This window comes from Odontesthes bonariensis, chromosome 11, assembly GCF_027942865.1.
Source record: "Odontesthes bonariensis isolate fOdoBon6 chromosome 11, fOdoBon6.hap1, whole genome shotgun sequence".
NCBI classification, from domain to species: Eukaryota; Metazoa; Chordata; class Actinopteri; order Atheriniformes; family Atherinopsidae; genus Odontesthes; species Odontesthes bonariensis.
Genome location: NC_134516.1, coordinates 15,481,695 through 15,504,763, shown reverse-complemented (window position 1 = coordinate 15,504,763; position 23,069 = coordinate 15,481,695). Strand labels below are relative to the sequence as shown.

At 43.5% G+C, this 23,069-nt stretch overlaps 1 protein-coding gene across 2 annotated transcripts in view; it reads left to right on the top strand.

Annotated features, from left to right (window-relative positions):
* Positions 1 to 23,069, top strand: part of xirp2a (xin actin binding repeat containing 2a) — a 68,096-nt gene that overhangs the window by 19,896 nt on the left and 25,131 nt on the right. Inside the window, exons 2-3 of one of the 2 annotated variants that reach the window (XM_075477668.1) lie at positions 2,620 to 2,725; positions 15,178 to 15,335. In XM_075477668.1, the coding sequence (XP_075333783.1) occupies positions 2,620 to 2,725; positions 15,178 to 15,335 (264 nt within the window). Of the gene's footprint in view, positions 1 to 2,619; positions 2,726 to 10,956; positions 11,170 to 15,177; positions 15,336 to 23,069 lie in introns of those variants that run through there. The other variant, XM_075477669.1, reaches the window with a different exon arrangement.

Genomic DNA, 23,069 nt, shown 5'->3' with positions numbered 1-23,069 from the left:
TAATTGGCTGAAGAGAGGCAGTTGATTTTGCTGATTAACACATAAGACTGAGTTACGCTACCGTGACTTAATTATCTCATTCCCATCCGTAACTAACCACCGTTGTGAATAACTGCATTCAAATGAGCACGGCCCTATTTTCAGTCAACTTTGAGCTGCACTCTGCTGTTTTTCACTGAAAGATGTGAGGTGAGCACTGGTCACTCTTGCAACCTTGACTAACATTCTTTCTAGCGTCAATGATGGAAATAACACACAGGTATAACTACTGTATATGAAAATAATGCAACCGCATTTGGGCCCACATGACCAGATAATAGCTGTAAAGTTGTTGTATTTTTCCTCAAAGTAAGATGCTTTTTTGGATGAAAATAATCATTTTTAATCTCCTGATGGTAAGTAGTTAAAACATATAAACACAAGGATGTGAATGCATCTGTTCACATGACCGTGGTGCCCATGATCCATACTCCTTTGCACTTTTAGGAGGATAAATGAAGAGAGATCATGAAAGACATGCGAGAATTGATGTGAACTCTTAAATTAACTTTGAACCTGTATTTTGACGCATGAACTGGCATGAGCTCTAGTACTAACCCGCCATGAACCTAAAATATTTCCTTATTTATTTGTATATTTTCTCCAATGTCAACATAGGGATATTCAGCCAACGATACGATTCGAAACGATTTGATACACTTACACCATTTTCTGGGGGGGGGGGGAGGGACAGTGTGATTTGACATGAATCGTCGCTGATTGGACTGGTGGTCCAACCTTTGAACCGGAAGGACAACACAGCCAGACAAACGGAAACAAACGAACATGTCGCAAATGTGAGAGCTGTGCACTTTATACAACATTTTTATGAACTAATTTATCAGTGTTTGGTATAATGTGACCCCCTGGCATTGTATTGTATTACCTTAACGTTCTGTGTTTTCACTAATTGTAACGTCTGACTTTTGAATAGAGTTTGCTATAAAAAAAAAAAAAAAAAATCAATACTCGCGGCTGAAAAAGCGATACTTTATTGGGAAACGAAATATCGATATATATCGCAGTATCGATGAAATTGCTCAGCCCTACTGTAGGCCTACTTAAACCCTGAATGAGAGAAAATACCTCAGGATTCCTCATGATAGTTAATCACACAATTTGGTGCGGTGGTACGTGTCTTCCTTTGTAGCATTGAGCCTATTCCTCAGTGAGAATCAATGTAGCTCCATCTGATGTAACTGAATGGTGCCTTTTAAATATACAGAACGAGTCCTTCATAATGTATTCACACCCACACACCATATGTATTCATAATTCACTACACACACACTGTGGGCAAAGACTAAACAAACCCATCAGACACCCTAAGAAGGATAAATGTTTAAATCCCCGTAATTGTTCTGTCAGTGACTTTGTCTTGTGCTGTAATGAGCTCCCACCACCTCCAACGCATGCTCAGACATTCCTCAAACACTGGCCTTTCAAATACCCTCACCGCTCATGCAGTCAATCATCCACCGAGCCAAAGAAAATACCTGTTCTAGATAAACTACTCGGTTTAATATCAACTGTCAGACGCGAAGCACTGCGGCGCTTTGCTCCAGATTTGAACTTCATTCGATGTGAGTGCTACTACATTCGGAGAGAGTGAGGAGCAGTGACGGAAAGACACAGATTATGTTTACATCCCTGTTTCCCACAGTGTGTACAAGGGTGTGTGTGTGGTGGTGAGTGTGCATATGGCTCTTCATGTCTTTGAGGGATTTGCTAAATGGGATTTTTGAGGATGGCGTTTTGTCCTCTGCTGCATGGTTGACACCATCATCAGAGTAACAGTCACCAAACTAGACAGACGCAGGTCTGCTCTACGCGCACTGTGTGGTTTCGCCGTGTGCAGAGCTGAAAGCTTATTTTTTGTCACTCGTGTTGACACCCAGCTAGACGCTGTCGTAAAGGCAGAACGGGGAAGCATTTGATTTGCAAATTTGGGGGGAAAAACACTGCGCGCACAAACACACAGACTCGCACAGACGGAGGTGTGTTTGTTCCCCGCGCCTATGATTTGCAGCTGAATAGGCTTGTTGTGCTGGCTGAGTTTTGACAGAATGTTTTCAGGGGGGAGGTTTGTGTACGCTCCAAGGACGTTGTTCTTTTTATCAACAGAAGCGAATGAAAACGCTTCTGGTTACGGCCAGCGTGGCTCTGTTAAAATTCAGCCAAGTGCTGTTTACTCTAACTTTCCAGTCAATGCCTAATGCTCACATTGTGCTCAAGGTCGTCTCTCGTTACACTCAGTGTGTGTGTGTGTGTGTGTGTGTGTAGTTGCGGCCATGTGTGCGTGCAAGTCTTGTATGTGCACACCAGGCGACAACAACAAGGTCTCAGTGGATTCCAGGGCTTAAATGCCACGAGATGCTCCACTATATCATTTTTCATAGTCGAGGAATGTCTGGTATAATGTTTATCCTGTTTTTCTATGCATGTGTGTGTGTTGTGTGTTTGTCAGAGAGCGTGCACAGCCAGCTGGTTTTGATGGCCCGTGGCGTCATCTGACCATTCCCTGTTGAAAAAGCACAGGTGTTTCCTCTGATAGCGCTCTGTCCCTCCCTCTCTGACCAGGAAGTGGCAACCGTCCCCTTGTCCAAACGAGTGACGTCCAGTAACCTCACTCAGGCTGATCCGTCAACACGCCACACCATGGCCTCACCTCAGGATGCCACTCTCTGTGAGTACTTTCTCATTCTTTCCGTTTTGGGAATTGCATTTTCAAAAACTGGGTTTGAAAAGTTATCTTGTTTTATTGTTTGTTAGTTTTTTCCCCTGCAAAAGGTTTGATGCAACATCAGATAAGTTGTAACGTGTGAGAGGGGAGCGAGCACTGTGATTTCATCATGCTTACACTGCTCTCTCAGCCAAACAACCAAGGCTGCAGGATGGTTAATGCAATGTTTTTGTTTTCCCATTTGTTCTACGAGATAAACATTTGGCAGAGAGCTGCTTCTGAAAACCAGATTGTTCATTTCCAGATAAGGCTGCTTTTTTCCTGCCAGCTTTTTTTTTTTTAATGGGAAGCTGGAGGCTTGCTAGATACTGGGCTTCCATTACGGCGATAGCAACGCCATGTTGGTTACCTCCACTTTGTTTTCCACCGCCGTTGATAGCATGAGTGCACAAATGGAACTCGCACTGTGAGGTACAGTCCAATTTTTTTCCCCAACTCTGCAAGGATCACAAGGTAACAAAAGAAAGCGGGTTCTCACACAGAAGGTAGGTTATTGAACAAATGCTGCTTTAGTTCATATGTCAGGATGTATATGCAAATAATGTTTGTTTAAAAAAAAAAAACATGTAAAAATAGTGTATGCTCCTACTTATTGTACAAAATAAGATGAGACTAAAGGCCCCATTTTGATGGCACTGATGTAGATGAGCTGCGACATGCAAAGCTACTCAGGAAGGTAGCTGATAAACTGCTAAATGAATAAATAAATAAATCCATAAATGCTCCTGTGACTCAGTAAATTTACATTTATAAAAAAAAAAAAAAAAAAAAAAACATTCGGTACTGGCTGGACTGTTATCACACTTATGAATGTTCTTTAGTGAAAAAAAGTAATCGAGTAATTCCAGTAAATTCTGTCTGCTTTACAGTCGGTGCCTTTTAATAAAAAAGTAAAGAAATGCAGGCTAATCTTGCAGCATTAAACGGGTAGATTTTTCTTTTCCTTTTTAAGATTGCTCCGTAAGACGATGAACTGATTCTTCTTTTGAGCATGAAAATGGTTGAAGTCTCATTAATCTGGCCCCATAGAATCTTTTTGATTTAAATCCTGGGGTCCAAAGGTTCTGGGTGTTGCATTTTTCCATATCAAGTTGTTCTCAGTCTTACCTGTGGCTTAAAAATGTAACCCAACTCTTGAGCCATGCCTTTATGACTCAAGAGTTATGCTTGTTTATCTAGAGCCGCGGTATGTTTGCGATGACATTTATTTGGGGAATGGATGACATCAAGTACGTGACACCATGAAGCATAGATGGTACATTACAGAGTACTATAAATACTGTTTACATGACAACAGCAGTAGTTGTAAATTCTAAATGTCACCGGTAAAATGCATGTTTTTCCTCGTTATTACAATGGATTGATCTCTTGAGCTGTTAAAAAAGGGTGGGGGTGGCTTTCTAAGAGAGCTGCATCACTTTCCAGCCTTTGGTGGTGCAGATGGCGGATATGAGATAACCAGATTAAAGGTTGACAAAGTTGATAGTAGATATTCAGTTCCAAGAGTACAGGAAACTGGTAAACCGCTTTGTGGCCCGGTGTGGGAACAATCACTTCCTCATGACAGGATTTACGATGGTAGGAGTTATCTAAGTTAGCCAAACTATCTTTCTGTCTCGTCATCAAGATGGTGCATTTCTTCTGTTGAGATAGTAAAATGATAGTGTCTTTGCTGCCATTTTGTCAGAGCAACAGCGTCCAAACCTGTGACTCAAGGACACTGGACTAAATGAAAAAGAAGGCTGGCTCAGTGCTGGGGACTGCTCTGGAGCCCCTGGAGCTATTTGTGTAAAGATACTGCAGCCAGCTTCTTTTTTTTTTTTTTTTTTTTTCCTTTTTCCTTTTTCCTTCTGGATGAAATGTCAGACAGAAAACAATCAGAAAAGTCTATTTGTGGGAGTTGGTCAGCCGGAGAGTAAATGTTGGCGGTGACATTGATAATGTGTTGGCGAAAAAGCTCAAACGGACAGTTAGAAATAAAATGAGCTGCAATCCGATTACACAGATCACACAGAAACTGTGGGGATGACCGTCTTCCTGGACCCTCTGAAATTGTCCCCTCGTTTATCCTCAACCAGCCCTGAAACTGGGCTCCCAACATCAGTGTCACTTGTATTAGGCTGTGACTTTCTGACCTGATAGCACTTCGCAGTCCTTGTCCAGGTATTTATCCCCCGAAAACTCATCTGTGTTTGTCAAAACACATCTCAAGCCAATAAAACCTGGGCTCCCCGCCCCAGATCTCTCAGTAAACAGAGGTGCTGCCTGAGTGCAGAAGATTGTTAACAAGCGGGTCTTTTCTCCCAAATAAAGTGAATCCACTTCTTTTTTTCTTTTTTCTTTTGTATAATCTGTAAAGACACCAGTTAAAAATGTTCAGGCTGCTCCATCTTAATGCTGTTGCCTTATTGTCACAGAGTGACATTCGAATTCATTTGAATCAGAGTTCTCTTTGTTTTCGCTTATTTTCGGACCTGACCATCTATTACACTGTGTTATAATCACCATTGTTATTTTCTTGCCTATTATTTAGCGGTATTATTATTGTGCTTGTCACAGCATTATGAAACGATAACAAGAAATAGCAATTCGGTGATTGTTGAGGGAAAGAATCTGAAGTGATGGATGTGTTGATGGACCTCAAACTGGAATGAAGACGCGTGCACTCACGGTCTTAAATTCAGCCACGTATGCAGACACTCGGCATACTCGCACACGTCGACAGAGGTCCGTCCCATCTCCACCTGAGATCCACCAGGCTCTCGTGTGGAGCTGCGAGTCGCTAAATCTCTGCGTTGTGTCTAAACTTGGAGGCTGTTGACGACCCCCGGCGTTGTCCCGACTGAGCGACAGCTTGTGTTTCGGCTGACAAGTCGACAGTGACAACAATGCACGGCCAGGTTTAGTGACTGACAGCAGGAGCAAAGGATGCAACAGGAATCGCTCCCTGCAAAGCCACAGGGTTTAAATAAAGCCCAGGAGTGGAGTAACTGCACTTTAAACAGATGCAAAGCTCACCTCTAAATCTGCACTCTGTGGCATCCCTGTTTACATGTTCCCTTTCGTATTACACCAGTTTCACTGCCATCGAACTGTGGCTTTTTGGTGCAGGCAGTGGTATAAAGTCGATCAGGGTTGTGTACGTAATTTCTAGATAAGACTTGCATCTAAAGTAAAAATACGTAGCTGATTTGAACTCAACCCAAAAATACTCTTTTTGTTTTGATTATTCTGCAAGATAATCCTGCCAAATGATGACGTCTTTTATGATGTGTTGCAGTGAAAGAGGGGAAAAAAAACCTCAAAAAAACCCATCCGAGATTATCTTGCTATTAATTTCAGTTTTGATCCTCTTAGCGACTATTATGGGAAACAAATTATCGCTTAGCGCTCGCATCACGTTTGGGGAAGTGAAAATTGAGGTTTACCATGTTTGACTACGTGTGAGCTCTTGAAAGAATCAGTCCTTCACATCTCCAGCGAGCATCATCGCACAAGTCATTTGTCCCACAGGATTTCAGAGTCTCTAAAATGATGTACATAAAGGACTATAGGCGCTTTGAATAGGAAGGGTATCTAGAAATGAAAAATACAAATCGTAGCTATGGCAATAAACTGAACTACCCCCCCAAGCTATAGTAACCTCGGCACAGGACGAGGAAGGTGACCCATGGCATCTTTTAATATAATGGGCTCATTCCAAAATAAACAAAACGGAACAGTTCTTATCTCCTGTTGTTCTACACTAATAGTTCTTCATGCTTCCCTCTTTGGATCCAGCATTGATTACTGTGACCACCAAAGGGGTTTATCCCAGTGCAACGTGACTGTGGGTCCAGTTAAGCAACAGCTGGCACAGGTGTATATATATATAGCAGCCCGTCTCTGTTTGAAATAACCCCCCAGCTCCACTAAAACTCACTAACTAATGTAATGTTTGTTTAATGTGTCCAAAAAAAATCTATGACTGAGTTAATCTTTTTTTTTTTTTTTTTTTTTAGTCGGAGCTTTGTTGGCACCTAGTGTGTTTGCCACTGTCTATGAAGACATTGGGTTGTTTTCCTCCAAACATTTCCTGGTTTTCCTTTAAAGTTTAAAGGATTCGAGTTATTCTTTAAACTGTTGTGATTGTCCTCGTAACCGTGACGAGGATTTTCATGTCCTTCCACATGAACGTGTATATGTAAATGTAAATGTATTTTATTTATACAGCCCTTTACAAACAATCATTACTATGTACCAAAGTGCTTCACAGTAGGTAATAAATAAAGAAAAGAATAAGTAAAAACAATAAAAGAACAGTGAAAGCAATGAAATACAACAAAAACGAATAAGATAAAATATGAAATGTGTATATGAAAGAAATACCACATTAGCCTGAACATGAGACCTTTCTGATTAGTCCGCACCGCCCCTCTTTCAGATGCCGTTTATCGACAAATATAAACACATTACCAGTTCAGCCAGGTATGTTTTAAAGCTAAGCTGCATTGACATTGTGTTCTCATAAGCCAAAATACCAGGTAACTGCACACGTAATCACTCGTATTGATCAGCCCAATCCTATCCAATCCAACTTACAGTGTGTGTTAGTCTTATGTTTGAACAGAAAATCTATTTATTGGCATCTTACTGTCACAAATTAGAGATGCAAATCTGCAGCCCCTAGATTTTCTGGGGGTTATTCAACTGTGAAAGTTTAGTGAGTGTGGACCGTCTGAATTTCAGTTTGGGGATATACACAGGCCCCCTTCATCAGGTATTCTCTGAGAGTGTTGTTTATTTTCCACTTTAGGAACAGGAAATCTATGTGCAATTTCAGTGGGATTATCAGCAGAGTGCAGCCTCTCATGCCTGATGATCACGCTTTCCTCCAGTCAATGCGCTGCCAGGGGCTCCTCGTAGGGTGGGCTCCTGGAGAACACCTAGTGTTTGTGGGGTGGGGAGACGCTCGTGATCGCAGTGTATTATACAGAGAGAAACGGAATGATTGGTAACGGAATCAGACAGGGGGACCTGTTATTTCTTTGGGTTGAGAAAGAATGAATGAAAAAAAAGAAAGAAAGAAAGGGGGTGAAAAGAAGCAAATGAAAGGGAGAAGATGGTCTTGATAGTTGAAGAGGTTTTTTTTGCTCTGTTCTTTCTGGGCTTTTGCTCAGCAGACGTCGCATTGACATCCCGAGAAGCTGTCTTTGAAAAAGGTTCAAAGATGTCTGGATGGCAAGAAAGGAGGATTTTTTATTTATTTATTTTTTAAGGTGGAACAAAGGTTTCATCCAGAAAGGCACTCGAAAATCACGCTGGCTGAATGTTTTAAATCATTCACCACACTGAAAACATTCAAGGTTAAACAGCTTATGCAAACAATATTCAATGCATCAAGCGTGTGTATCACAGACCTGTATAAAAAGTGGACTTTCAACTAACTGAGCTCAGATCAGGACCTCAGTTATGAAGTACCACCTCTCTAAAAGTAGAGGCAATTTCTTAGCATGTAAGTGATATGAATCAGCAATCAATAATTCACACAGACAGCCAAGGCTTTCTTAGAAAAAGGTATTGTGTTCACACTGAACGTGACCTTAATTCACAAACATCCAATATTATTCAAAAGGTAGAAGGCATTCTTTGAGGTACACACATTGTGAACTGTGTTGTTGCTTTGATGTACCAGCCGTGCCATTTAATGCAGGAGTGGTCCCTTCATCAACGAGCAAAGAAAATTTCTCTCAGGAAGATGTGAGGGGTGGTGACTGAGTAAATTCCTGATCGTTCTTGAGTTCCATGTGAGATCGTTGTTTTTTTTTTTCTTCTTGCTCTCATTGCTCTCAATTCCTGTTTGATAACCATTCGTCAGCCAAAACTTGGTTAGGTTTAGGAACTAAAACTAGGTTGGGGATGCAGAAAAGTTATGGCTTGGCTCAGAATTCGCCCTTTCACATGTATGTAGGTATGTAACGAGATGAGAGTGAGACGAGGCTCCAACAAAGAATTATCAGTTACGTCATGACGCATTGCACCCTGGGTATTTCTGCTTTATTTAAGGAAACATCCTTGTTTACACTGCCTTCTGCTTTTTCTTTTCTCGTGGATGTCTCCAGCAGATTATGCTTTAGAACTGCTTCTTCTACTGAATTACAACCACTTCCACAGTTGCCTGTACCGCCACCCTGTGGCAACACTCAACAGCCAATTATATTCCCTTCAGTCCAGTTAATGGAAACCTGTCATACTCAAATTTCTGTTTTGCAGCCTCTGAAAAGCTCACTTCATATTTACCTCAACAGGGAGTGGAAGCCCAGCGAGAGACGATGATTGCATGTCAACAGAGAAAAGTAACAATAGAAAGCATGGAAGGGCTTTCTCACGATAATTCAGCAAGTTGATGATTTTACACGGGCTATGTAAAAGCCACAGCTGCTGAACTAGTTAGTGTGTTTTCATTGATCCTCAGTCAGCCAGTGTGAGTGCCCACCTTTTCATTGTGTTTTCTGAACTTGAAAGACAAAAACGTCACTGGAAGGGTTAACTCCAGAGCTATTATTACACATTCCACCCCAGATCTGGTGTCCTGAAATTTTCAATTAGGCTTACGTCGCAATTACATTCTTATAATAATTAGATTCTCCAGCTAAGAGTCAGATAAAAACATCAATGCCAGTAATGCCAGTCGTGTGTGTGTGTGTGTGTGTGTGTGTTAAATGTGAAACTAGAGCTACTTATCAGATTAGCTTAGCGTATTGGAGCATAAAGTCTAGTCTAGTTTATTCTCGGGTTCTGAAGTACACATACAAGCACATCTTAGCGTTGTCAGGTTGTCACTTAATTTTAACAGAGATTGTAAACTTCATGCAATTCCTGAAGAACAGAAGCTACAATTTCCTGTGCCCTTTATTAAGAAATGATGATTAATGGACTGTAGACTAGGGCTGGGTATCACCGCCAAGTTCCTGGATCGATTCGATTTCGATTCTTAGGGCTTTAAATCGATTAATCACGATTCGATTCGATTCGATTCGATCCGAATCGGTTCCATCTGCTTCTCTTGGCGCCAGGATTTAACCTCAAAATGTTGCATTTTGACATCAATATTTCAAAGGGCTGTGGCTTGACAGTGTTAACAGATTGTTACATTATATTAGTAACACCTGAAGCCACCCAGTGGAAAGAAGTATTAGCAAGATTTTACACTATATTCAACGTGACAGCCTACTTAATTAAATACATTTGTAGGAGCCATTTTAGTCTCACCTATAGGTAGGTTTTAGTGTAGTTTTAGATTTAGCCACTTGGGGGAGCACTTCTTTTATGGTAGCTAACTTAGTTCTAGGTATAATTACAGGTGCCCAGAATTAGTGGGTTGATGACTGCTTGGACTGGGGAACACATGGTTCTTACCGTAGCCGTGTGGATTGGAACCAGTAACTTCATGAAAAAAAATCATTCATGAAAAAAAAAAAAAAATAATTAAAAAAAAAAAAAAAAAAAAAAAAAAAAAAAAAAAAATCGATCTCATGCCCTACAAATCGATTATGCAAATTTTAAATGAAATCGATCCAAAATCGATTTAATCGATTTTTTTACCCAGCCCTACTGTAGACAGTTCCTCTATTGGTAGGTCGCAGCACAAGCGGTTGTTATTTTGTGTAGCAAGCCGTTTTAGATGCTCCGGAGTGTATATTTAACTCTTTTCTTCAACTGATCTCTTCAAAACATGAGTGTAGTGTAGTCTTCCCATGTAATAAGCTGAGAGCGAAAACACGGGCTGTTTCTCAGACGGTGTGATGTTGGAACCGATTCTTCTCATTTTGATTGGTTTGAGCCCTGCAACTTTTTTCAGCGTTGTGCGTGTGTATATGTGCATATGCTTCAAAGAGCAGCGCGTATGTGCTCAGAATGTACTCGGTCTTGAAATGCCACGATACTTAGCTTGCTAACAAGAAATTACTGCAAATGCCAAATATATCACCAGTGTAAATGAAAGATGCAGGTGTGTGTGTGCTTTTCTGACTCACTGTGCAGGACATCTGTCCATAAGACTACTGTGACATAAGGTTGAGGGAATGTAGGGTACCTCTATACTTGATGCTAAAAAAAGCCCGCCCACCTCCGCTTACCCTCTCCCCGAAGTCCACCCCATTTTTTATGAAGGGGCCTTCTAAAATAAAATCAGCTGTCACTGGATGCCTGGGCCTCACTTAGCTGTACAGAGCACTGCTGGAGCTGGTCTCCAAGCCTCACTGTCTATCCTGGACTGGCTTTCCTTGTTGAGCTGAAGTAGGGGTGACTAAAAGCTTTTCTTTTACTGGAAGTTCCAAGGCCCCCTTTTTTCTTTTGTTCCACTGGATTCTATTATCGTTTTACTTAAAGAACGACCTACACAGAAGGTAAGCAATGTTTATAGAGTTATCAGCACGCCAAGGCTGATTCTGTTATCAACAAAAGCCCACTCTTAGAAAAGCTTCTAAAGGGATTTTCCACTGCAGCGCAATTGGAAGGAGGCAGATTGGACACGGTAGAATATATTTTGGGACATAATGAATCAGTTTGATGTACTCTGGCGGCGCAACATGAGTCATCTTTGGTGGAAAATCAGAAATAAGATGAAGTGAGGGGGGCTGCATTGTACTCGGCTGACTGGAGTTTCATAGAGATTAAGACATGATTTCTGTGGTACGTTTCCATGATTCCACAAGGATAGGTTCGTTGTCATAAAACATGCATGGGGCCCTTCCTTTTTTCCTTCCACCGGGTATCACCAGAAGCAGCTCGATCCGGAATATTCTGAAAGCAAGGCAAATCGGAAGCAAAGTGCTTAGCCTAGCATAAGGAAGAGCTCCAGGGCAATCCACTCTCCTTCTAGAGAAGTTATTTTGATAGATTTGACAACTTAATTATTGTGCCTGTTTTACTTTGTCGGTGAGGAAGAAATCGTCCTCCACGGCTGACATTTCAATTAATGTAGCTCGCTTTGGCACTCCTGTCAAACCTCACCAGGCAAATGCCTTGGCCAGTAAGTACTGAACAGAAAATTGGGTGGCTTTAGGCTTCTGTTGAATGGAGAGGGCAGCGAAAAGGGTGACGCCTCTGTGATTAGGGGACGGCCTGTGCCTGACATGGATCTATGGGCCTTGAGTTTTCTTTGAGCGATGAAGACTTACCGCCCTCTCTCACATCCTTTAACCCTGAAATTACTCTCCTGTTCTTCATCTTTCTCCGTTCTCCTCTGTGGTTTGCTGTCTTAATACCCCACCTCGCCTCCCTTCACCTTCTCGCCTCTTCACTATCGCCAGCGGACAGTGCAACACCTCTTCTTTGTTTTCTTTAAAGCAGGCTCAGCTCAATCTAGCCGCTGAGTCGTGTATGCTGCTCCAGCATGGCTTCCCCTGTTGACTTATCCTGACCTCTTCTACTTCCATTACCATTCCCCTTCAGCCAGTATCATCGCTTGTGCATCCAGTGTGGCATGGAAGAGATAAAAATCTAATACTCTGAAATGAGAAAAACGGGCCGTGTGCAGGTAAATACTCCTCTAAGCAGGCCATGTTCCCTGTCAAATAAATAAGAAAAGAAATGACACCAGTTAGAAGTATAATCCTGCAAGGATGTCTGTTCTGATATCAGTTCTGCACTATAAACAAAGACTTTGCCCTCATTATCCCAGGGACATCTTAAGTAAAAATACGGCGTTTGAAAGCTATTATTACTGCTAATTAAACATACGTTAGTGCCATAGATAATTAGTTGCAGCATAGGGAGATGGTGAAGACTTTCAAACCTTTGAAAATATCTTATTTAGAAGTTCTTAAATTTTGAGTCCCCCCCCCCCGCCGCCTTTACATTTTCCTCCTACACACGGATATGCTCCCGCTCCCACTTCTACTCCATTAAGCTCGCTGTTACGAGGGAACATGACGCTGCAGATAGAGCTGGTTTATAAAAAGGCTTGGGGGGTTTATTTTTTTCCTCCAGTGACCCCCCCCCCCCCCCCCCCCCAACAGAAGCCCACTTACCTCAGCTCCGCGCTATGGCAGCTTCGCATATGACTTCTGAAAAGCCTAGAGATATCCGAGGCGCTCTTGTTACCCCACTCAGGCATGACAACTCATGTCACCCTCTGTGACGGCTCCACACCATGACGTTAGCATGTACCTCGGGTGATAAATGAGGGAATTATCCTTGTGTTTCTGTCATCGAGCTGGCATTGAGATGCTCCACAGCCACAGGTGTAGGATTTCTGACCCATATTTATAGGATGTAGCGGATGCTCGGACAGCCTCCCCCTCCTGATGGGTTATTGCTTACATGCCATGCGTAGCAAAAAGCTAAAAGTGGTTGGATGAGGGGATGCTTTTATCACATGGCGCTTGAATTAAGGCCCAGTCACACATCATGCGGCACCTTGAAACTCTTTTTGTGTGTCTTTGGAGGCTTGGGTGATGTAACCGGTGAACTTCTGTGGCTGAACAGTGTGTCGGAATTAGGCACCAGCAAGGAAGAGGAGAAAATTAGACGCCGTTTGCTGTTAGCTCTGTCACTAACAGGAAATTTGATTCCTGCTGTTTTTTCAAAAAGGTGTTTTTGTACCATGGACTGCTGGTTTATTACTGTCTGGAAGGCATTTTTGGACTAGATTACAGCAGAGCTCATATGTATTGATAGCTGCTGCCATTTTGAACTCTCAAAGCTGGTCAGGACTTTCAATATGAATTTCAATAAAGTTGCTCAGGGGAGGAATTATTTGGAGTGCCTGGTTCTGGAAAACATACATTTATTTATTTTTTGCTTAGAGAATATTAGATAAAGTAGAGTTGAAGCAATACTGTCTACCATTCCTTGGTGCTTCTCAGCAATTTCCAGTTACCAAGCTTTAGATATGTGTAAAGGAGGCCCTGAAGCTTAGTGAAAGGTGGCTGTTTTTATCTACATTTTCAAGTAATTTACTTTTTTAAATCTTTTTGGATGAATTCGCTATGGCTGCTATGGCACAGTGACCTCATATTAGTCTTATTTGCACCTCTAAACTGTAACATGAATTTTTTTGGACATAGATTTTAGCCTTTGTGTAAAGAATACAATCTGTAAATAACACCATAGTGAAATGATTTGCACTTTCAATATACTTATATTTCATCCACAATAGAACCCTTAAAACATATTAAATGGGGAAAGTGAGATATAGAAAGAGCACCTTAGAGAGGAAGAGTCTCATAAGTGATGATGGGCCGAGGTTCAGCACTCCACAAAAGACTGCAAATTGTGTTGCGATATTCAGGCCCTCGGGCGGCACTGCATTAAAAACAGGCTCAATTCTGTTATAGAAATCACTGCATGGGCTCAGGAACACCTCCAGAAATCATTGGCTGTAAACACAGTTCGCCACGCCACCCACAAAGGCAGGTCAAGGCTCCATCATGCAAAGAAGAAGCCGTATGTCAACACTGCTTGCGTCTCTCGGCTGACTTAGAATGGACGGAGGCAAAGTGGAGAACTCATTTGACCCTTGTTTTTCCTTTTCTAAATCGGGATTGTATTTCAGATGCGTGCTAAGATTCAAAGAAGAAATGAGCATGACAAAAGATGGAGCATATGGACTCCACCCGAACAAGAAGTAGAGCTCACTAACTTTTAGTCAAAGCCAAACCAATACTGGAACACTTGGATGTCGACAAATATGTAAGAGTTCAGTGCAAAAAACAGAACAAACTAAAGGATTTGAAAATGTTAAAGGTTGCAGCATGAGCGCATTATAAAAGGGAATCATTTCTATTTAGGGTCCTCTTTCATCCCACAGTGTTGTTTTCCCAGGAAGAGAAAACATGCCAAGGGCCGAAAAGGTCCAGTGTGGGCGAGTGTCGAGCCTTAACAGCTTTCTGTTATCTAATGATGCTTTTTTGCACGGAAAAGTCAAACATGAAATCAATGCTCCTCTCTAATTGGGTATCCACCGGGACGTACTTAACAATATGAAGAAACATCAAGTTGTTTTTAGTGATTGATGCCAGTTTTTGTTGTGCTTAATTTGCTTTGGGCACCTTTGTGGCAAAACTATGTGCGGTATCTGGAACTATACAGATCCGTTCATTATTTTTCCATGTAAATTTCAGACATCTCTGTTTGTATTTGTGATATTTTAGTACTGTTAGTTTGCTGTTGCGTCAAACAGAGAATTTGCTGGATTGATTCAGCCTGTTTCATCGATAATAAAATAAGCATTTTGTACAAAACTGTCTCTGCGGATGTGCCAGAAGAGGAATAAGTAGGTGGCAAATATCAGCACATCTCTGGAGGAGACATACCTAGCAATCACATGAAGCCCTGCTGTGCTTTTGATGCATCGGTGAAGGGCATTCGTATCCTTAAAGTCATATCTATTTCTGTGTTTGTGTGTCAAGCTGCAGGCGGTGCAAGTAGATCTGGGTCCGGACGTCCCGAGGAGAAGACCCCAAGCGGCGAGGACCAGGAGGCGGAGCCGGTGCCGTTGAAGGAGAGGCTGGCGATGTATCAGGCTGCTGTGTCCAACAAAGAAGGCAGCAGTCCCTCCTCTGCTGCGGTAAGATGATGCTTCCACGTGCGTGTAAGGGGAGACGGAGGTGAGGATGTGCAGAGCAGCCGGGGGAGACGGCACACGGTCCCAGTCGTGGGTCACTTTGTTGTTGGGATAAGGCGGATGGCACTGACCTCTGGTGGGATGCTTGGCTGGGAGGGATGACATTGTTTATTGTTTGTTGGTGACTCATAGGACTCACGAACAAGCAGACAAGATGAACTACGAGTTCTTCTTGTTCAGTACAGCTCGCCTACATTTCTGCCACAAGCGCAGCTTTGATGGCTCTTCTCTAATTTTCATTTTTGGTGACTTTGCAGCTCATTTTGAAGTCAACTGTAGCACTCATGAGTATTGAGAAAGCACCTCGAGTAGAGATTCTCAATTATTCAGAAACTTCCCAAATATTTTCTAAACGATGTCCTTTTAAACCAGGGGTGTCAAACTGGTCCATGAAAGGGGCCGTGTGGGTGCAGGTTTTTGTTCCAACCCTGCGACAGCACAGTTGACTTGTTTCATTCAATCAACTGCACTGAAGGTCTTACCAGTTCAGTTGATTGAAGGAAACAAGTCAGCTGTGCTGTCGCAGGGTTGGAACAAAAACCTGCACCCACACGGCCCTTTCATGGACCAGTTTGACACCCCTGTTTTAAACAAAGGATTCTGGGTGAAAAATGCATTAAAATGGCTAAACTAAATTAGTTCTCTGTGAAAACGTACGAAGCTTTTAAGGTCTTTTTTTTTTTTTTTTCCCCACACTCTTTCTGGCTTGTTACTTGTTACACCTGATTCAGACGACAGAAAATGCGCTTGACACAAAAATACTCGTTCCGCCTTCTTTCGACCCGTATCTCAATTTCCAAAGCTGGTCGATAACATTAGGCCTCAGAAGATCAGAGGGGCTGTCGTTACCTGATGCGAGCCGTTGCCCGATGTGAGTGGTGCATGCTCAGAATATGAGTCCCGCTGGCGCTGTAGTAAACTAATCCTTAAAGCCATTTCTTTCTCTTACAGCCACTGTCACAAAAAACACTTGCCTCTGAGTGGCCTCGTTAAGAGCTTGAAAGACGGCGAACCTATCACTGGTCAGGGACCAGTAAAGATAGTCTGTTGTAGTGACCATCTTATCTGGCAACAAGTATTGAGTCATTTGAGTGTTTAGTTGCGCCCTTTGTTACATTTTTAGACGCGTTTAGGTTAGCAGTTCCATCAAAGAGACATTTCTCCTATAAAATTGGTTTCATCTCTCATTTTTCTTTCTTGAATGTACTGTGGAGTCGAGCACTGATTGTGGACCTTACTATAGTGCCTACTCATAATTGTTACCTAGGTAAAAAAGACAAAAAAACAAAGCAGAACATGAAAATACACACATAGTCCTTTGGGATGGCTTTGCCTCTTTTGTACCGTTCAACTCTCTACGTATACTTTTCTGTTTTTTTTCCCCCATCACATGACTTATTCATGTTTATCCAGAGAATGGTGACATTTCTCAGGACTCACGGTAAGTGTATGCAGTGGCTCCACACAGGCAGGCACTGCTACAGACATGCACGATGTTACAACATATGGTAGCACACAAAACCATCAATAATGAAGCAGGGCATCACCAGGAGGACCCTCACAAAATATTTTCCTTTAAATTAACCCACAAGAAGAAGAAGAAGAAGAAGAAGAAGAAGAAGATTTTTTTTTTTTTTTGATTTTTAACAAAACGTTTATTAACACAACTTTTTACATAAATTTTACACAATCACAGCAAAAGAAAACACAAAACCAATAAATATTCACATTAGTATTTCAGTATAAGTGAGTTCTCCTTGTTTTGAAATGGTGCACAATACATTTTTAAAACCCCACAGTTGTAAAAAACTTTTTAAATCGCCAGTGGCTCTGTGGAATAAAAACTCTAACCTCAACCTTGCCTTAATATTGCATTTCCACAGACACACAGCGTCGCGTTGAGGTCCAGCCTGCAGCCTGTCTCTGCGAGTCATGTAGATGGCCATTTTTGCCTCTGCAATTAAATAATTTAAAAGCCGTGCTTTAACGCTGGCGGCTCTGCTGTAATGCACACTGTTGATAAAAGTTGCATTGGTAAAAACTACGCCAAAAAGGCTAAAAATTCTCATTAAAAAGGCTAAAAACCCAGTCAAACGGACACACTCTATAAACACATGAAAAACACTCTCTGGCAGACTACAAAAAGGACACTCGTTTAAAACCCCAGGACTGATGATCGATAAAAACGCGTTTGTAGCGATGGCGCCGTGGAGAACCCTCCACTGAAGGTCACCAGTCCGTTTTTTTGTCGGGGGCTTGTACAGAGTCCGCCACTGTGGTATCCGCTGTCCAAGTTTGTCGTACCAGACACTGCAAGGTCTGCTGTGGAGCGTTCGTTTATTCAGGACTTTTGTGCACTGTTTGTATAGTGCTTTTGTACCGGTCTTACATAACTCCATTCTCGGGTCTGTAGAAGGCAGCAGAGGACCACTTTCCCCCTGAAGATCCACCTCCAGGAAAACGTCCGGGAACGGGTCAGTCGCGTCCGGCTGGCACCTTCCTGCGGCGTGCTGCTGCAGGAGCCATCTCTCCCGAGCCGTCAGCCGCTCCCTCACCCTCTCCAGGAATCGCCCCACCAGTCTGGCGGACCGGACCCCGAGCAGCAAGCCGACCTCCTGGACGTTAGCGAAGTCCGGTCCGGCCGCCCGCACCAGCCGCCGCAGGGTCACCGTCCCGGATCCAGCCAAGGCCCCATGCAGGCCTGGGACACTGTTGTCGATCACATCGAGCCTGGCCCCACACACCAAAGGTTCTTCTAAAAGCCAATGCAGAGAAATGTGCGTTGTTGCTCTCTGCAACTTAAAAAGAGCACAGGATTTAAAAACACCCTGATAAAACTGGGGCAACCCTTTTACCTTTAAAAGACTCAAATCAGTTAAAAACAGAGCAGCATCCAGCCCCAGAAAATGAACACGTCTGAGAATACAGCTGGCCACGTCTCTCCACACCGGAGTTCCATTCAGATATTTCTGTAGGAACTGTAACCTTAAAGTTGCAGTCTTACTGGCCAGGTGGACGAGGCCCTGGCCTCCCTCCTCTCTTGGTAAAAACAGTACAGACTGTGGCACCCATTGTAGACCGTTCCAGAAGAAGTTCACCATGTCTGACTGTATCTTCACGAGCAGGCCAGATGGAGGGTCCAGAACGGCGAGTTTGTGCCACAGCTGCGATGCGATCAAGTTGTTTAAAACCAGCACCCTGCCCCGATAGGACATTTGGGATTGTAGCCACTTCCATTTCGATAATTTATTTGTAAGTTTCTGCTCCACGTTTGCCCAGTTTTTGTTCACAATGGTTTGACTACCTAAAAACACACCAAGATATTTAAAACCGTCTCTTTTCCATACCAGGCTGCGAGGGAGAACCGGGAGCCCCGCAGACCACTCGCCAACAGCCAGGGCTTCGCTTTTCTCCCAGTTCACCCTCGCAGCAGACAGGGCAGAGAACTTTTCTGTGATTTCAGTTAAAACGTTGACATCCTGCTGATCTTTTATAAAAACAACGAGATCATCAGCGTAGGCAGATAAAACCATATTGTTACTAAAACCAGGTAAAACCAGACCACAAACACTCGAGCGTATCTTCTGGAGGAGGGGTTCCAGGGAGAGTGCGTAGAGCATCCCAGAGAGCGCGCAGCCCTGCCGGACGCCTCTACGCACCCTAAAAGGAGCACACAGGCTACCGTTGATCTTCAGCACACTCTCAATGTCACTGTACAGTACCTGGATCTTGGCAATAATTCCTTCGCCGAACCCAAACCCCCTCATGATTTTCCAGAGGAAGCCGTGTTCGACGCGGTCAAAAGCCTTTTCTTGATCTAATGAAATCAAGCCAGTTTGTAAACCCAATGAACCGGAGACCTCCAAAACATCTCGAATTAGGCAGATGTTATCTACCATGGACCTGCTGGGGACGCAATAGGTCTGGTCCCGGTGGATGACCTGCTCCATAGCTCTTCCCAGCCTAGTGGCCAGAGCCTTGGAGAGAATCTTGTAATCGGTACAGAGGAGGGACACAGGGCGCCAGTTCTTTATGTCCTGCAGGTTTCCCTGTTTGGGGAGCAGGGCGACGACCGCTCTGCGACAGGACAAGGGGAGTGAACCAGTGTGCAGACTCTCATTATACACGTCGAGCAGGTCCGTTGCCAGAATGTCCCAGTAGGCCCTGTAGAACTCGACCGTGAGTCCATCAACGCCCGGGGACCTCTGGCCCTGCATGCCGAGGAGAGCTGTGTGGAGCTCCTGAAGCCCAAGAGGGCGCTCCAGCTCGACATTTGTCTCCTCTGAGACTCGGGGTAGTTCACTGCAGAACTCATTGAACTTTTCCTCGTTCTCGTCGTACTCGCTCTGAAACAGTGACCCGTAGAACTCCACAGCCCTCCTCCTGATCTGGCCTGGTTCACTCAGCTGCAGCCCTGTGTCCGATAGCAAGGAGTGGATCAGCTTCCTCTGCCCGTGCTTCCTCTCCAAGCTGAAGAAGAAAGCAGATGGAGCATCCATCTCTGTGATGTTCTGTATCCGGGACCTGACCAGTACGCCTTGAACTTTGCTTTCCAGCAGGTTTGCTAATGTTAGCCTTTTCGATTTGAGAGCTTCAATGTGCTCTCGATTTCCTGTGGATTCACTAAGTCGTTCTAGTTCCACTATATTCATCTCCAGATCTCTAATAGATCCGGTAATGCCACGGGTGACGTTCAGAGTGTGCTGTTGACTCAGCAGTTTTATTTGTACTTTCCCATAGTCCCACCACTGTCTCAGACAGGTAAAATCTGACTTCCTCTTCCTAAAACCAGCCCAAAAATAACTTAAAGTCTCTTTAAAACCTTTATCGTAATTTAGAGCTGAGTTAAAATGCCAGTACGCACTTCTAGGTAAAATGTTTCTAATAAAAACACTCCCTAAAAGCAACGAGTGATCCGTAAAAGCCACCGGTAAAATCTGGCATGTTTTAATTACGTTAAAATGGTGTTTAAAGCAATAAAAACGATCAAGGCGGGCTAAAGAGATGCGGTTTTCCTTAATGTGGGACCATGTGTACTGCCTGGAGCCTGCATGCATCCTCCTCCATACGTCCACCAGGCCATGAGACGAGACCAGCTGTCGCAGAACGTGTTGGGCTGCTGGATGCGGCTCCGCATGATTGCGATCTAAAACCTCATTTTCAGTACAATTAAAATCCCCACCTATTAAAACATAGTCCTCAGACCCACAATCACCCAACCTTTCCCCAATTTCCTCAAAGAAACGCCTTTTCTCTGCATTGGTGATCGGAGCATAAATATTGATAAAAACTATACTAAAATGATCAAACTGAGTCTTGACTAAAAGACACCTCCCCTGGATGACATGTTCAATTTCCGTATTATTCGGGGTGAAAGCTCTAGAAAAAAGGAAGCCCACCCCTCCACTCTTGGAGGTGCCGTGACTTAGAATGACCTCTCCTCTCCACTCTCTGGCCCAGTCTGTCTCAATTGTGCTATCACTATGAGTTTCCTGTAGGTAGACCACATCAATTTTCTTTTGCGTCATAGTTTGATAAATTAATGCCCGTTTTTCTGACGCCCTCGCCCCGTTAAGGTTTAAAGATGCTATTGTAAAGGAATCCATAATGGGTAAGAGGCTGAAAAACAAAAAATAAAGGATTATGAAAAATAACAAAAAGCTATTGTACATTATTGAAATCATAAAGGAAATCCTTTTCGAACTTTAGTCAGCATTTTCTTCAACCTATAAACTTCCGAGTCTGCAAAACCAGATGAGTCGTTGTTCCTGATATAATATTTAGCTGACACATAAAAAAGTTTCAGATCTGGAAAAAAGCTTTCTATTTTCACCCCACGGAATCCTTTAGTGTCGTTTAAAAAAGTTTTAAAACTCTCTACAGGGTATCTAGGTTCTTTTTTATTCATTTGAGACACAGATATCTCACTGCTGTCAGAGAACCAGCTCTCATCGTCGCTTTTGTCTGACACCTCCTTCCTCTCTGCAGACAGCTTACCGGCCTTCTTGCCGGCCTGCACCTCAGCCACCACATTCTTCCTTTTGCTTCGCTTCTTCAACTGGGCAGAAGCCTCTAGCTCCATCACCTCTTCCGTGTCACCTGTCTGTCTCTCCACCTCAGCTCCAAAAACCAACTCTTCACTGTTCTGTCCTTCATCCTGTCCATCCACCTGCACTTCTCCCTGATCTCTACACACTAAATGCTCCTCATCACCTCTCACCCCCACCTGCTCTCCACCTCTCTCCACCATCTTCTCTTCAATTACACCATCATTCCCCCCATCACCACCATCATCATTCACCCCATCACCACCATCATTCATCCCATCATTCACCCCATCACCACCATCATTCATCCCATCATTCACCCCTTCGCCACCATCATTCACCCCATCACCACCATCATTCACCCCATCACCACCATCATTCACCCCATCACCACCCAACACCGTGCTCTCATCCCTTCCCACACATACACTCGTTTTCACTGTTTGCTCACTTTCCACTACCATCACCTCAGCACTACCTTCTGCCTGCTCCTCTGCAACAGGCTCCTCCACCACCACCGTGGGTTCTGCCGCAGCACCTGTGGGTTCCCCTACAGCCGCCGCACGTTCCTGCGCAGCGGGAGCCGCGGCAGCCTTTCCGCCCTGCTCAGCAGCGGCAAGCTGCTCATGTCCCGCACTCGCCGGGGCTGGCCCGGCCCTATCAGGACACATTTTTACAACGTGCCCTTCCTTACCACATCCAAAGCACTTCATGTTAGAGGACGTCGCAAACAAGATATAATCAAAGTCATCTACTCTAACATGAAAGCGCAAGTTAAGCTCCTCATTTCGGTTATTTAATATCATAAACACGTGTCTCCTATGGGAGACGACATGTTTCAGCAACGGTGATTTGCACCCCGTCGGTACTTTCTTAACAGGTGACACCACTTTGCCGTGCCGTGACAGCTCATTGATTAGAAACTGATCGCCGATGAACGGCGGAACATTTGACAACGTCACTTTGGTCGCTGGTAACATTAATGGCGACACTTGTAGAAACAAGCCGTCAACAGACACGCCTACCTCCACCAGCTGTTGCGCTTGCTCCACTTTCTCCACAAACAATACTACAGCTCCATTCATCCGCGCTGCTGACTTAATGGAGCCATGGCCGATTAACCCCCCCACAGCCAAACAAACTTGCTCTACGCTGCACGGAGCACCAGCGCCCACCTTGACGCCGTTCCTCCGCGTCAGCGCGGAGAAACTCCCCACACCAACCACCATGGCGTCCGAAGACGCCGACCAGTCAGGGGGAAAACCCCCGACAGTCACACCCGACCAACAAACCCCGAATAAACCACAAATCAACTAATATACTTTGACACCCAGTGAAACAGTTTAGAAAACACCACAAAATAGATAGTTAGAAATTCACACTCTCGCTCTCACTCTTCTCTTCCTCTCATACACCTCTCACTAGAAGAAGAAGAAGAAGAAGAAGAAGAAGAAGAAGATTTTTTTTGATTTTTACAAAAACATTTATTCACATTTTAACATAATACATCACACTGTGTCAATCTGTAAAACAGGATAAATTAGTGCTCAAGAAAAGGTGCAAACTGCAGTTCATTATTAACATCAATGGAACAAAGAATATCGTTAAAACACCAGATGCTTTTAAAACG